The 17387-nt window shown below is 44.9% G+C and overlaps 1 protein-coding gene across 3 annotated transcripts in view; it reads left to right on the top strand.

Moving 5' to 3' along the window:
- The window catches only part of DPY19L3 (dpy-19 like C-mannosyltransferase 3), a 428279-nt gene that overhangs the window by 100541 nt on the left and 310351 nt on the right, over positions 1-17387 (top strand). For 2 of the 3 annotated variants that reach the window (XM_085637855.1, XM_085637857.1), the window contains exon 3: positions 11548-11684. In XM_085637855.1, coding sequence (XP_085493981.1) covers positions 11548-11684 — 137 coding nt within the window. The remainder of the gene's footprint in view (positions 1-11547; positions 11685-17387) is intronic. The other variant, XM_085637856.1, reaches the window with a different exon arrangement.

The raw sequence follows: 17387 nt of genomic DNA, 5'->3' as shown, positions 1-17387 counted from the left end.
CGTTTGAGCCTGGCATGGAGTCAGTTAAATAATCTGAAAATTATTATAAAGTTCTTGCCCAAAAGCGTAATGTATATTCCCAAAGGTTTAATCTCCTGTGTTGTGATCAGAGAGGTGTGTTTTGGCTCAGATCATATAATTAGGTGCTTTTGGAACCTTTTACCAAGATCAGACATACAGATCTCCTGTGGGTCTGGGTGTGGCATGAATGTCTGGTAGGTGGGAACAGGGCTGTTCAGTGCCCAATCCAAGATGGAGGTCGCTCAGTCCTTTAGATCCTACAAGCGTCTCAGTGGGTTGCAGACTGCAGCAAGACACCTCGGATAAGCACTCAGGCAGTGTGTTATGTTGAAGGTAAGTTGTTTTGTGACTGGGGCGCATCATGCTGGGTTGGGGAGCTACCATGTTTTCCGGTGTGGTAAGAGGCTATTGCTGTATTCGATGGTAGCGCCAGCACATGCTGCTACACTGCGTCTTGGTGATTCAGTGTCTGGATCTCTATGGGAAAGTGTGCTGCAGCCAAGGTGCAGGTGCCAAAGTTAAGTGTGTGGAGGTCTAAACAATGTATTGTCTGTGTTTATCCACAAGGGTGTGGCATATGAAATAATAAACAAAAATGACAAAGGACAGTTTAATTCCATGTGGTGCTCATAGATTGTCCATGAAAATGAAGTTTTGTTGTAAACAATTGAAACACAAAAGTCTGTTTGGGATTAATTTTCATGTTTTTATTCTTTAAGGACATTGTATTGCCAATTTTATGGAGTAATTATTGTATGATAAATTGAAATAGTGGAGAAAACATACCTCATATAGTATTTCTCCAGTCTTTATTAAAAAAAAAAAAGTAGCCTAAATAAATGGGGAAAAAAGTGTTATGGGATTCATTGAAGGCCACTGAAAAATATTGGAAGGATATTTAGTGAATTCTGGACATTAGAGTTACGCTGATCTCACTGAAGGGTTTGGCCTATGTCTGTTGATGTCACACAAATAGGTGATGTTTTGTTTTAAATAAAACACAAAGTAATGGCCTCTTTATGTGAACAAGCCTGGTGAGGCTGAAATGCGTGTATCTTTCTTCCACTAAAGCAAATGCTACCAATATGTCACATTGAAACCATTAGAGAAATAGATGAAAAGAAATATATTTATATATAATATATATATATGTGTGTGTGTGTGTGTATTATCTCCCCCGTGCCACCCCAAAGGAACGGAGCACTCATGGGTAAGTAGAAGCACAATTCATTTCATTAGCCAGACGCGTTTCGGCAAGGACTGCCTTTCTCCATGGCAGTAAGTGCGCAGGAAATCACCTTACTTTTAAAAGGAATGAAGCAATCCCATTGAATAATTAATCATGGATGGCAGAAACAAACTACCCTGCCTCCACGAACTTTAAAGCCAGCATGACGCCGTGTATGTGAAGAACAGTTCACATCTAGTCTTGATGACTGGGGTCGCTAGAGAGCCCACTGCAAGATGGCCGCACTGTAATGCAGCTCTGCAGGCCAAGTTCAGAATCCTCCAATTATCCTGCACATCGATTCCAATATTGACCTTGATTTGTAAAACAGGAGTGATCGAACTGCAGTGCGCCAGAGGGGGTCGGACAAAGATTGCAGATGTGGTTGCTGGCGACTGAGGCCTAGTGAGCGGCGATAATGCGAACAAGACTGCAGCGAGTGCAGCTACGCACGGACGATGGCGACGCAAATGGCATATCAGCCCCCGACGCGGGAGAATTTGCTGGGGGCAACAGCCCGGTTGGAGCTGATTTGAAACTGGCTGTGAGACGGGATTATGCTCCCCTTTGACAAACGGAGACAAGGAGTGGGTCAAGCTCTGCTGACGGAGGAGGCCTAGAGGTTATCTCCCTTTGGATGTGAACACATCACAAGGCCACAGCATAGACAGGGAAGAGACACGGCGGAGCGGAGCGGAGGTGAGGCCGGATCGGGCAGCTGCGATGAGACTGCTCCTGGCAGCTGCAGTGAGGCGGCCTCCGGCAGATGATTGCTGATAGAAGGTAGGCCGCAGCCTCGGTGTGGTGTAGTGCGGATCGGGTGGGCGACATCGGGGAAGCCCCCCAATGGCCCCCTTGCCCAGCCGAGTGAATCCTTAATCGAGAGAGGCTGGCGCGATTTTGACACGCTCAAGAGGCCGGCAGGAGGCATGGGAACGGGCAGAGCACCGACACCCCCCTGCGACCTGACGTACCATCATAGAGGCAGTTCTTCGCTGCGACTGCTCATAGAAGGGCGGGCGGACTGAAGATCACTGTGACTCCTGCCCTGGCAATGAAGATCCTAGGGGCACGGACTCTCTATTAATGAGGCACAGACTTGAATGATGGCCAGAGAGACACTAAGAGCTGCCCGCGACTGCTGGTGGAGTGCTGCTTGGGCCAAAGGAGGGAATAGGCCCACACTTGTGGACACGTATTGAGCATCTGAACGGGGTGTTTCATTAACCAGTGGTTCCACCTGGTAGCGAAGACACGCGACACACCTAGCCCCCACGTGGTGATAGCCTCAGGATATATGGGGAAGATGGACAGAACCCAATCCCGACTGAGTAAAAAAATGTTTTAAATAGGACCGGGGAGGACAGGCACAATCCGCCGGAGGATAGGAGTGATGCAGTTCCCCCGGTGAAACATCAGAGCTAGATGCTACGCTGCAAGTTATGCAGCAGAGCCTGAAATCAATAGATTTAAATATCGACACACTGAACACCTGGATGGACGACCTCACTGCGACACTGGAGAAACACACGACACGCCTAAATGGAGCCAAACCCTGTATATCCTCTACAGAAGATGACATACGCTCTGTGAGTACCAAATGTCTCAATATGGAAAAAGTACTGGCTGTCATACAAGCCAAAAATGAAGACTTAGAAGCCTGCTCCTGAACCAACAATGTACGCATCCTGGGGGTCCTGGAGTCCACAAACCAGATGGCAACCTATGCCGAAACGTTGTTGACGGACGTCTTTGAGGCTGATGGCTTTTCACATGTGCTGGTTGTGGAGCGGGCACCCAGATCTCTTATGGCCAGGCCACCACCGCGGACCCCCATCGCACTGTTGTGTCAAAACTATTGAACTACAGGAACCGGTATACGGTTCTGAAAATGGCCAGAGAGAGGCACGACATTGCATATCAAGGAAACTCCGTGACCTTGCCCGACTTTACAGCAAGTGTCCAGGAGGCGCAAAAGGACTCCCTCCCAATAAAGAAAAAGCTTCAACTGGCGAAGATCCCCTACGCCACTCTGTACCCATCTAGACTACAAATAGAACTTCGCGGCAGCTCTGAGATCTACACGTTGACCAAGTTGGCAATGGACTATGTGGAAAAAGTTAACAGCACAGAAGCAGGACCATGGTGAGAACGACGAGGCACCCACCACAAAGTGACGGCGACCAAAATATGTCCGTATCAGCGGCCAGCAAGCCCAAGGGGTTAAATGCGGTTTCGACATACCACTTGCTTGGGGGAAAGATTGGGGGAAGGGGGGCGTGGCCGGTGGAATGCTTGGTGAGTGAGCTCTTGCCTCCTCTGTCACCCTGCTTAGCGGACTTCAAATGGAGCGGTAAGATAAGCTTACCCGAAGAAGGCCGGGTGAATCTGCATGTATATTCTACTAACCTCCCTCTATATACTGGTGGAACTCGATGGGAAGCCATCATACTACACCCTTTATCCCCCGTTCGGTGGAATCTGTCTGTCATCGATCATCATAAACCTTCTTGGCCACCTCTCTTACACCGGGAAGTTTGAAGGAACTCTAGCTGACCCACAATGGGTAATCCCCAAATGTTCGCCCAGTTACTGTTAGCCCGAGGACTACGGGCCTGGTTACTGATGGTTTTGTTTGTACTACTGAGAATGTTCAATATAAGGGATGTCTTTAGCATGATTGGGATGCTGAAGTGGGAGGGGGGTGGGAGTTGGGCAGATGCGGGGTTATGTACTGAACACACAGTGATCATGAATGAGGCTATCAGGAACAGGCACAGGACACTCTTGGGGAACTACACATTACAACAGGAGATAACACTGCCAAAGTGACCGGGAATATGTTATCAAATCAGATATCACTCATCACATGGAATGTACAGCATTTAAATAATCCTCATAAGATTTGGCAAGTACAAGCGTACCTAGATGGGCACTTTATACAGATCACACTTTTAGAAGAAACACATCTTACTAAACAGACAGAAAATAGGGTAGGTACAAGATGGGCATCGATAAGTGGCCTCCTCGTACTCTAGAGGAGTACTATTGTTGGTAAAGAAAGGGACCCCTTTTCTAATTACGCACCTGAAAATAAACATGCAAGGCAGGAACATCATTGTACATGGTAAACGGTGCGATATCTTAATAACCATAGTAAATACCTACGGTCCTAAGACAGATGACCCGGAGTTCTTCATCCAGATATGGTCCAAACTACACTTCTTACCCCCCTCTGTCATTATATGGGGTGGGGACCTGAACATATGTCTTGACCCGGCCCTGGACAGGTCAGGGAACTCTAACTGTCCCAGGAAACAGGCCTCACGTATAGTCTGGGACAGTATGATGACAGCGGACTGCTGGATCTCTGGAGAGCGCGCAACCCCAGTGGGAGGGAAGGAACATTCTCATCACCGACACATGACGTGGTCAAGATTAGACTACTGGTTGGCAATCCCTAAGCTAAATGCATGGATGAGAGACTTGTGCCATATGCCCAAGACACTCTCAGACCATGCTCCGGTAAAGCGAATACTGGCGAACCCACTTGTGCGCAGAGGAGCTTTAGCTGGAGATTCCCTGTGATGGCACTAGGGCACAGTTAAATTGTGGGAGGCATTTAATGTCACTATAAGAGGAGTCTGCTTCAGCAAACAAGGTGGCATACTGAGGGACATACGTCAGCAACTGTAAAGGTTGGAACAGGATATTCAAGGCTTAGAGAGACCGTATGAGGAGACACCAACACAAAAGATTCTGGCAGACATTAGGGAAAAAATTTCGGCATTCCGGAAATAGCTAACCGGGAGATTAAATGTTTGAACCAGCACCAGGAGGCGAGAGCCTACAGCGAAGGAGGTCGACCTGGCCACAACCTTGCCAATAAACTTAGAAAACTTTCGGCACCCACATATATAGTACAGATAATGGACACCCTGGGGAGATTACACTACGACACCCCCTCCATTACACAAACTTTCCAGGTGTTCTACACTGAACTGTATTTGCAGCTCGCGACCGCTACGGCACTGGAAATCACAGAATATCTGGACGATATAGCACTAGCTTGGCTATCCCTGGGTCAGTGGGAATATCCAACACAGCCCATCACTCCTGAAGAGATCCAAGAGGCAAATTGTTTGTTACCTAATGGCAAAGCTCCGGGAACAAATGGACTTACCGGAGAATTTTACAAAGCATTTAGTGATCTTCTGGCACCGTATCTGCATGAAATGTATTCCGAAGCGTACACTAAAGTTCTACTATCCTCTTCATTGAGAGAGGACTTGCTCATTTCACTGCTCAAGCCGGATAAGTCTCCAGAGAAATGTGGCTCCTATAGACCCCTTTCCTTGATAAATACCGATGCTAAAATACTAGCTAAGATTCTGGCTATTAGCCGACAGACGCTATTACACGCATTAATATTACCAGACCAATCCGGGTTCACACCAGCTAGATCGACAACACATAACCTCTGTACTATATTCGCCCTTTTTCACCAATTGAAACCCTCAATGTCAGCTGTGGCAGTGTTGCTTGACGCGGCCAAAGCTTTTGACACTATAGAGTGGGCCTTCCTCTTTAGGGTATTGCAGCGCATGGGTGTCCCCCAAACATTCACAAAATGGATAAGGTTGCGATATACTGAACCAAGTGCGCGTATCAAAATAAATGGCACAGTTACATCCCCATTGAGCATAGGCATGGGCACACGACAGGGATGCCCACTGTCTCCACTACTGTTTATCCTAACACTGGAGCCCTTAGCAAGCAAAATTCGTAAGAAACACAAAGAATCGACTGAGATTTAGGCTTGGGTGGATTTAACATCTCTATATATGCGGACGACGTGGTACTGTGTGTCTGACACCCTGTCACTCACCTAGCTGCTCTGATTAGAGTATGTCTGCTTCGAGTACTATGTGGGACTGTGCATCAATTGGACAAAGTCGGTTATTATACCGCTAACTCCAGCAACACAACCGTTTCCAATTGAGTTCCCTCTAGACTTGAGTGAAAACCCAGTCAACCTGGGAGTCTGGGTGCAGAGAGATCCAGACATGGTCATCCTAGAGAACTATAGACTGGCAGTAGTACAGCTTGAAGAACAAGTCGCCATATGGATCAAGTTCTCTACCTGTCACTCGCAGATAGGATAGCCCTCCTAAAGATGGTCTTCCTCTCCAGGTTTCTTTATTTATTTGTAAATATCCTGATTGTGCTGCCCACACACCTGCTGAACACCATACGATCACACATGATAACATTAGTTTGGGCTGGCAGGCAACCTTGGGTCCATGGCAGACGCTCACTCTTGCATATGCCTAAGGGGTTTTCAGAGCCCCAGACATTCACCTTTACTACCTATGTCCCCAAGCACACTTCTCACACTATTAGTATCACCCTCATGACTACATGCATACCACAAGTAGCGATTGAGGCCGATGATGCACACCCTCTCCCGGTGTCGGCCCTCCTACTTCAAAGTAGTTCCCGCATCTCCTCCTCTGAGATCAACACAGTCAAGTGCACGACCCTGGCTTGGTAAAAGTTGGGCACCAGGCCTCAAAAAACGCTGCTATATGCACCAACGCTCCCACTTGCATGCCATCCGGACCTATCGGTTACACACGACGCAGGCACGTTAGCATTATTAATGGATGCCAGCTGCACAACTTTGCGAGACGCATTTCCTGAGGGGTCCTTTATCACATAGATGACTTCACAGCCGGACAACCCCAAACCCCCCCTCCTGAAATTCACAAATGCCCGCCTACGGGTGCTATGAAACAACTTTTTGCGTCATTCCCTACAGAGCCAAAAACCCTGGGATCCCTCCGGGCATTACTCACCACCACCACTCGAAAACAACTCATTACCACACTGTACAGTGCTGCACCCCTGGACAGGGCAAGGGCTGGAATGATGGCCTAGATAGGTGGAACAGGGTCATAGACAGCTACTGTTGCACACTTACTGGCAAGCTTACCCCAAACTGTCATCTCCACATAGTACACTGCATGTACCTTCAGCAAACATACTACACCCTGGTCAAACTATTCTGACAAGGTTTGCAGCCAGATGCGAACTGCAGTAGATGTGGTGTTGGGGAGGCGGATTTGCTTCACCTGGCGTGGTCATGTCCCAAATGCAACCAGTATTTGGCGGAGGTAACAGGGAGCCTCACTAACATGAGATCAGAAACCGTCCCCCACAGACCACAACTGTGCCCACAGGGATATTCTAAACCGCTTCAGGCATCACACAGAAAATTGTAGCTGTTGCACTTTAGCTTGCAAAAATGAGAATATCCTTGGTTTGGGGACAAGGTTTTGTACCAAAGCTAACACAGTGGCTCATAGACATGTCACTGCAAGGAATGTGTAGAGCTCTATGCTGAGGAGCTGTGTACGGTCTACGCCGAGCGATCCTGGAAAGGGCGGCAGTCAAGAGTCCTAGCCTGCGTTCGCATTGTGGTAAAACTAGAGGAGAGGAGTTGGCTTAATGGCTTAAAGGCGGTCCACCTCAAATCAGGGGAACCGGGTTCTAGTCTCTGCAAGGGAGCGCAACCGCCTGTGATTTTGGGCAAATGACTTAATCTCCCTGTGCCTAACAAAAACCAGCATTGGCATAGCCAATAGGTCTCACCTTTGGGACCGTATAAGTGTTTAGCCATACAACAGTTGATGTTGCACCAAGAATATTGTGCAGCATACCTAAAAACGTATAGGGTCCCAAAAGCAAGACCTATTGGCTATGCCAATGCTCTCTGCCCCCAAGACACTTTTTTTTTTGTAGTAACTTTAATAAGTGCGGCACCGTCTTCACAGACACCGCGCTATGCAATGCAATAGGTGTTGCTTTTGATATTGTAAATAACAATGCCTTTTAATTTTTTTAAAGGAATTGCCATTTACAATGTCAATAGCTCAAAATAATGTAATTTGCATTTTATTGCCACATAATTTAGTTCTCCCCTGTCGCATAATTCCAGTGGGCCTGGGTATACTGGAATAAATTCAAGGTGGATGATGCAGTAATATACACCACTTTGGTTGACAGCCTCTCTTACAGAGACCGCTACACCTCTTGGAAACACTCACAATCAAGGATAGAAGTGTGCCCGAGAACGTACAACACCAAGATGTGAAGAAAGCAACATGGTTTGCTACACAAAAACGGCATAAAGTATAGAGAGACAGTCACAAAAAGCAGCGTGAAGTAGAACTCGACGTCTATAGGCATGTACAAAAGTTAACTGAACCCATAAACGTTTCCACATATCAAGAAACTCAGAATTGCTGTTTTCATTTTTCATAGTCATCAATAAGCATTTAAGATACTGTAGCAAAATAATAATAACAAGGTCAAACACTGCATTACACAATGCTGTCTCCAACTTTCCCCAGGTGAAACAGTCCTCTAGATACACAGGCCATAAAACAGCTCGTATTACACAGCACCAATTACCCATCAAGAAAGGCCTAGAAGGATAATAACACCATCTCATGGGTTTCCTCCCCTATGTCCCACAATTTGGGAAAACCGAGACCCACAAGTGTCTATCAATTTGATTTGTCCTTGTATTAATATCAACGAGATTTCAAACAATAATTTGAGCCGTAAATTAGTACTTAACAAATGCATAAAGATAACTTTATAACTAAATAACAATAATGCCTTCTTAGGATACAAGTTAAATCCTGGATTTGAGTCTGGGTGTTTTTACTTTTAAAATTAATTCACAGTGCAACAGTTCTTTGCTAGGCCAGTGGATAAAAAGTCCACTTCTAACTGTCTGCAATGGCGGAATCAGGGCAGATGATGGGTGTGAGCACCAACGGGGGAGTTTGACTTTTTTGCCACATAATGCACAGTGATGCGGGTACTGGAAGGAAGTGCCTCCCATCATGCAGTCTTTGCAGAGAGCCGCGGGTCCCTCTGGGGCAGAGTGCACTCATCTGCATTTGCATAGGGGCCGTCTCCTTTACAGGAGAAACAGAAACACAGAGGGCTCAGGTTGGATGTTTATCACCTCTGGCATCTAGGTCATAAAAAAGAACCTTACATCGCCCCAAGTTGTCAACATGCACACTTTTCATGTAAAGTTGTGAAAGGTGATCTCCCTTTAAGGGGTTGGGGGCAGGAGTAACTCATGTGAAACACACATGGCTTAAATAGGTCAGCATTTTTAAATCCATATTAGTTAAAAAAAAATGCACAGTGTAAAGAATAAAGTGAGGTAGTGCATGAAATGGGGGTTGCGTGCTTCGGGCAGGATCTTGGCTTGCTGGCACAACATTCTATATTCACTTTTAAGTTTTCCTTTCTGACGCAAGGCAATAACGTCAACACAACATCACTTTACATACATCACCGGCAAACTTTGCAGCGGTTGAGAATGTAACAGCAAAGACTAATAGAGGGGAAACAAAAGCGAAAGGAAAATTTTAAAAAATGTGCAAATGAGGAAAAGGCCAGAGACGCTCTCTCTGCTATTTTTCTTTTTAATTTCCTCCATGAAATGCTGTCCGGCGGGGCTTGGACTAGTTGTCCTTTGCTACAGACCCAAGCACTTTGCTCGAAGTTCTTAAGACGTCACTCTGCATAAAACAAGAGGTCTGTCTTTTTTTTCGCCCCTAAGAAAAGAGGAACGAAAAGATCCATGAAAATAGAGGACAGTTTTCCCCTTCTCTGCTTTTAACGGTAGGCGGTGTGAAGCAAAAACAAGCCCGGGAGTGGTGTGCGCGCTAAAAGGAATTTTATAAAAAGCCCGTGAGTGGTGCTCGTTGGGGCGCGCACAAAAGAATTTAAGTTATGCAGCAGGCACAGTGTGGGGCCGCTGCTCGCTCCCGAGCTCCCAAGGCCAGGGGAGGGAGAAGGCGGGACATGCACTCGCCTTTGGCCAATTGCGTGCTGTCTTTCTTAGAAAGACGCACACAGAGGCCAGTAGCGGGTGATGGAAAAAAAAAAAGCACACGCACGACAGTGTGGTCTGAGTTTAAAGTCCTAACTAGAAGCCTCGCAGAGAAGCGCATGCGCGCTGGCTCAGACGACTCCTCGCTCTGATACCCGAAACCTTCTGGTCAAGTTTTCGCTGTATTAAACTCCGTAAAAAAACAAAAAAACTGCACAATAGCTTGAAATGTGTGCCCCCCTTCGTGTATGTAAAGATCTCTAAGATAATATATATGTAATGTACTCAGGTTCCGAATGCCACTGTGAAATGTCTGTACTTCGTTCTTTTTTCTTTCCTTTTTGACGCTGTTATAGAAAAACCTAACAGATTAAAAAAATTAAAAAACGAGCCCCGATGACGACATTTTGAGCACACCTTCCCTTAAGTAGGTTTTCAAACCATAATGGACAATGGCCACACGGACAGTCCAATTATAAGATGCCGGCTTGATTTCTCCGCAGGAGTAATTTTCCTTACTTCCGCTACACACTGCACCCCTCGTTACCACTAATGCCTTTCAGTGTATCATCCTGAAGACACTAACTTGGTAGCACGTGTCTTTACCTTCAGTAAAGTCCCATTTCGGCAGGCACTTCACTCTCCCTGGCCTGCGGCCATTCTGGCAGTTTTTACACATCCCATAGCCTTCTGACTGCCGAACACCATAGAGCGGGTGCCGCCTCCGTCGTTATAGTGGTCAAACCATGCATTCATGTATAAACCGATCCCAGAGGAACGTAGCACTCACGGGTTAGTAGAAGATCAATTTATTTCATCAGCCAGATGCGTTTTGGCGAAGACTTTCTTTCTCCGTGCCGGTAATGTGCGCAGGAAATCACATGACATTCACTTTTAAAAGGACTGAATCATATTTCACCCACAAGTTTGTTTCTGTCTGAAATGGATCAAAATACTGTCCGAAAATGTGACGCATGCCTTGCACGTTTTGCAGCATATTTTAAATAACTTTGTGACGTAATGTGGTGCTACTTGCCGCATATTCCTTGTAGACCTGACAGTGTTAAAGCTCTATAGAGTGGTATGGGGCTATCCCTATTATTACGAAATATGTATTTTACAGGCTACTGTAAAGTGAATCCCATATTTCATTCCCTGTCAAATGTGAATTTTTATATCATTGCATTTTGTTCAGTGAAAGCACAAAACGCGTAATATATACATCTTTCGTGGTTCTTCACTGCTGAGATAAACATATATGTGCCTTTTTATCAGACATGTACATGCTTTATGTTTGAGCTTTCCAGATTTAATGTTCTTAAATCTAGCATCACCATTGTTTGCCATCTAATACTTACGGTCATTCTCATTGTAGATGTCTCCACAGGGTTTGTGCTAAAGGAGATCTTGTCTTTGATATTTGGTGGAATTGCTGCTATTTCAGCTGGACTTTTTACTTACTTTTATGTTTCAACTCTACATGAAAACGATCTGTGGTTTTCCAGTATTAAGGTAGGTCTAATGCGTTTACTTTCATTTCCTAAATTTGGTATTCTATGATACGTTATGCAGTCATATGGATTCCGAAAGTGCGTTACTATGAGCAAATAACTTAAGACAATGATTGGAATATGTGTAGAGAGATATATATTTTTTCTTAATCAGTTTAATTGTTTCCTATCATATAAAACAGAAAAAGCAACATACAAACCAACAATGCACAATCTTTTGGGGGACAGTAGAGGGTAGAATTTGGCGTTACTTAGATATACCGCACTTCACATTATCTTTCTGCACCAAAGTTTGTGTATTCACGTATCCAATGTTGGTGTTGGCTTGCATACTTGTGCACCACAGAGCATGGCCAGACTAGGCTGGTTGGATCCATTCCAAAGCCTGTATGTGTCTTTTCTCTGATCCACATTTGCGTACATATGTCTCTGGGGGTGGGGAGGGTTGCTAGTCATTTCCCATTATTGCTCAACACATTCCCATTCCTCATGTTCTCCCATAAGCTGCTTGCATGTGGGCTTCAAGGCTGCACCCTCTGTTGTCTACTAGCTCAGGGGTGTGGAAATTTTACAAAAATCTACTTGGCCAATGGACAAAATGTTACACAAATCTACTTGTCCTGGGAAAATATCTGCTTGCCCCACCTATTCCATAAATAAGTGAGGTGGGTCTGCACGGAGAGAACCTGCACGGGAATCAGTGCAATATACTGTGGAAAGTATACTTCAAATGCAAGTCCAATTGTGCAGTGCATGGTCATACACCCTTAAATTCAACTGTTGTACGGGCTGGATGTACAGCATGTGTGCAGATGTGTCAGTGTGCACTGCACTCAATTAGTAACCAGTATGCATGTGACAAATTTTCAAATTTAGAGAAATAGTACCTAAAGGCAGAGTGCAGGCTGGTAATGGACTACATTTCTTGGAGCGTATTTGGCATAGAATGTGCCGGAATATGAACCTGTAGGGCAAAAGGGTGTTCTCAGTCCTAGGGCCAACTCATAGCTGTCCAGTTTCAAATCATGCTCTGATAAATGTGTGGATGGGAATAACCACTTCTCGGCAGAGTTTATGAACTGTTCATGGGGCAGCAAAAATCACATAGCAGAGGTTTTTAGTTCACTGAAGCAGTATCCACAAGTACGAATACACAAGAGAAAGTAATGGGCAGTTAAATCAATCTCTGCTTTTACACTCCTGGGCAGGTGTGGTGTGATTATATTATTGTACACTCATTGCTACATCTCCACATTCTTCAACCACACAGAGCACATGCAACACTGGCAGTAGCAGTACAGGGTTCTCTTGTGCACAGTACTGGTTAGTAATGGCACCAGCAGAGTAAGCTTCCCTAACATGAAGGAGTGCAGATCAGCAATAGATGTGCAAGTTTGTCTCACTGAGATTTGTAAAGTACTCAGTTTTTTCTTTAAAATCCAAGTCTCTCTCTTTCCAGTGTCCCCAGCTCCCCACTGCCCACCGAAATGTGTGCGTTATCTTCTGGGAAATCCTATAATTCTGTTGCAGGAAGCTGATATACGAGCATTGGGAAGCCTGGTGAAAAACGGTTTTAACGTTGCAGCAACTTGTGCAATCAGTTTCTTTATTTCAGAAGCTGAGCATCATGAGGGTCCAAGGGATGATACTAACTTGGATATTTGAAAATGGGCACATGCATAAAGAAGGCACAAAGACAGGCACATAGGAAAACACCCATTGGCAAATCATGTAGTGAAAGAAAAACAAACCTTTATGTCTACATAGGACGAATATTCACACAGGCGGAAGAGCCACTTTTCCTTAGATATGGTATGGGCTCGTTTTTACTGCTGACGTAACTGTGCAACAAAAATGCATCACTACAGCGGCTGCATAAAATTCTGAGGTTGGAACATGATTTATATAATTTATACAAATTTATATTTTGATAATTTCTGCTTTATATTGAGCGCGCTTCTGCAAGTTTTGCCATTTAATATCGTTCCAAATGAAATATGGTCCCCCACTGGTGACAGCTCCCGTGTGATTAATATATACAGAGCCACTCTAATTATGAGATTCTACAGCTGAGGAGTTTTCCACATAATGTGCCATATAATTCAACACATGCTGCCTAAACTGCATATTTGAATGTTGATACTAGCTCAAACAGATCAAGTTACTAAAAAGGGGGTAACATGTCCTGCCACACAGTGAAAAGCCCATCAGAAGTAGTGACTGCTATTGCTGTATTTGGGTCTTAATCTTAAAGTAATGAGGCAAAACATTTATATAGTGTTAAGGTGTACAGATGTCAAAATAATGAAGTAATACTATCAACGAAAATTTGCTGCATTATGCTACATAATTCTAATTTTTTGTGGCCACATAATTTAGTCAACCCTGCTGCGTAATTTAGACCTTCCCTGACGCATAAATTAGGCCTTCCCTACTGCTTCATTACAATGGCTTTGCTAATTTAGCACAAACTGCTAGAGAACTGTGCATGGTGAGGGCTGTTTACAGTAGGTACAGGAGACGAGAAATGCAACCAAATAAAGGTACAGGCTAACAGAAATGAGCCCTAAATGTGGAGAAAACCCCGTTTTTTGACAGGATTACGCCTATAAAAATTGACACGGACGTGAGGCATTTCCTCTGCAGCACTGGCAAGATTGAAAGATAAAGTGTGGGCACTAATTAAGCTAGAAGCGGTGGAGCCGAGGGGGAGGTAACGGAAAAAGGAAAAGGCAAAAAAGACTATGGGGGAGGGTATTGGTAAAGGAGATCTCATCTTGGGCAAAAATGTGGACAGTGCAATGTTTCAGACGCCAAGAGAGGCCCACATCTCAGTGAACAGTGTGAAATACGCTGCACACATAGCATTGCCTAGATTACGAAGATACTTTCTGCCTTCTGCATTATGTGGCGTTTCCTTTATTCGACTTTAGCTTGATTTGTTTAACAGCAGGAAAACAATACAATTTAAAAAATGTTTCTATTAACAGCGCACGCAATAATCTTTCAAGGCTTCATTTTCTGTAAGTGTTTAAAGTATTATCGTTTGCTTCGTGCCCCCAAATGCGACCTCGTCCATAAAAGCAGAGACAAAGTAAAGGTCAATGTCTATTGTAAACTTCCTTTCCTCGTGTTTTCACGATATACTGGTTCCATTGCTAGATTGCAAAAGGAGAGGTTCCCGCCTTATTGTAAATTGTTAACATCCCACACATTTAACCCTGCCCCCACGCTCACTGAATCCAGACCACTGCATGCAGAATCACAGTTAATAATATTTTCTTAAAGCTCGGACCGACCGGCCGCTGCAAAACCCATTATCAGACGGACTCACCTGCTGGGGAGGCATACAGTGAGACGCCGACTTGTTGCTCCTGACTCCAGGAAGTGCGCAGCAGCGCACCAAAGATCAGTGACCTGCCTTGGACGGATCCCACGGGACAGGGCGATCGAGCCACGCAGCAATCCACGGCAGAGAGACCACTCGGCCCACAGCGCTGTGACCTGTCTCAGGGCCTGCCCTTGCACGTTCGGCAGCTGGGTTCCTAGAGCAGGTGGGCTGCACCAGTGACGGAATCCGCGCCAGAACACTGACGTTTAGCGCAAGACTCCCCCGCCAATCACTGGCTAGATAGAGTACAGTCATGTGCTTACAGCCAGTCAATGGCCTCCAAGCTTTCTGACTGCATTTCTAATTGGCTGTGAGCCCCGGAGTGCCCACAGCTCAAATATCTTTAGTGATTTAATGTCTACTTGTCCGTCGGGCAAAATAGACAATAAATCTTCTTGCCCATTATAAAAATCTACTTGCTTCGGGCGTCGGGCGATACGATTTCCCCACCCCTGTAGCTGTTAGGTCTGTACCAGCATATGTCCTCCATTGCATCCCTCTCCACTAATCTGTCTGCCACACTTGTTTCAGCAATATGATTTGACTGCAGGGGGTGCCAGGAGTATTTAGGTCTTGCCTTAGGATGTTGTATGTTGACATATGTTTTGGCTCTGTTGTTGCACGTTACCATATCTTTCATCCAGTGCTTAAGACCTGGACCTCTGAATCACGTCATCTCTAGTCTGCATTTCATGATCTGTAGGGCTATCGCCACAAATCTTCTCACTGACTTTGGGGCAGGGTCAACATACCCAAGCAATGGTGCATTATGGCCTGTCCAGGGCACAGTCTATCGTTTGCATTAACTCCTCAAATACCTGGTCCTAATTTAGGCTAACCCATGGGCAAAGCCATGCTACATGTATTGATGTGGTGTGTTGTGCATTATTTTGTTTGTCCGGTGCATGATAAACCTAGTGAAGGTATTTAAAAGGTAGTAATTTGTGCCTGGAATTCATTTTTATAAGCACTATTTCTCCTCAGGATGTATGCCAACATTTATCATATATCATGCCCGTAGATCAACTTCCCAATCAGTCCTTGTCTTGATTACTGTATTAGGCATCGCGTACCAAGTTGTATAACCTGGGTATCCATCTGCAGATACAGAGGGACACTATTATTTAGTCCAGGGTCTGGAATTTTTGATGGCTCTTTTAGGAAATAAAGTACACTTTCTCTCACAGTGTGCTTCAAGCGGTTGAAGGTGAATTTATGTAGTGGTGTAATAGTGGTGTCTGCCTTATAAGGGTCTGGAGTGTGGAACGCCCATTTCCTAAGGTTCCAAAAGGTGACCCATCTGTAATATCCGGATTTTCTTGGTTGAGACTGTAACCAATTTTTCTTCCATTAATCGTTACATAGAGTTTAGTCTTAATGGCAAATGTTATTATTTCTGGTATGATTGGGGATTCTTCCGGGTTTTTCACGAATAGTAAAATGTCATCTGTTTACATTGATATTAAGATGGTCAAACCCGAAGGTCATCCCCCCTGCCATGTGCTTTTCTCTTAACCAGCAGGCCAGATCCTTCATGGCTATAATGTATAGCATAAGTGAACGGAAACTCCCCTGTCTGGTTCTCCTGTCAATGTTAAATGTATCTGCGATAAGGCCGGTTTATGCTAGCCGTGGCTATAGGGCAGAGTATAACAAGGAGGTCAATCTCCACATGTAGGATCCCAGCCCCACATTTTGGAGCGTAATCTGGAGAAAAGACTATTCTAAAACATCTGAGGCTTTTGCAACATCCAAAAAGGCCACCACTGCCTTCAATTCAGGGTTCAGTTGATGCAGAAATGCAAATAAAGTTTGCAAGTTGTTTGATGTGGACCTAACTTGTACAAATCCTCACTGGTCTGCATGGGTTATGCCATCGATGAGGGGTGTCAGTCTGGTGGTTATTGCTTTAGATAATATTTATTATGTAGGTTCAGTAAGGACAACAGTCTATAGGACAAGCATTGCGTAGTGTCTTCATTGGGTTTTTGGCAACACTGTAAAGCCTCATTCAGGGCTTGCGCAAGTGTGCCTTTTTCCAAAGCTTCAGCGTATAGGGCCAGTAGGTGTAATGCTAGCAGATCTTAGTTTTTTTTAAATTTGAGTGATAGGCCTGTGCCTGGAGCTTGCCAGGCCATCTGTGGGCGCTAGTATTTTCTCCGGCATTAGTGGGATACATAGTGTTTCGCTGTGATGGCTTTTTAAGTCATGTCATGGCTAGGTATTGTTCAATAAGGCCATTCACATGTTTCATATAATTGGGTATAGTATTCTACAAATTTATTAAGACTGTCTTGACTCTCTCTGATGTCC

Source organism: Triturus cristatus, chromosome 12 (assembly GCF_964204655.1).
Source record: "Triturus cristatus chromosome 12, aTriCri1.1, whole genome shotgun sequence".
Taxonomy (NCBI): Eukaryota; Metazoa; Chordata; class Amphibia; order Caudata; family Salamandridae; genus Triturus; species Triturus cristatus.
The sequence above is the reverse complement of the archived record's forward strand: the minus strand, read 5'-3'. Positions and strand labels throughout refer to the sequence as shown.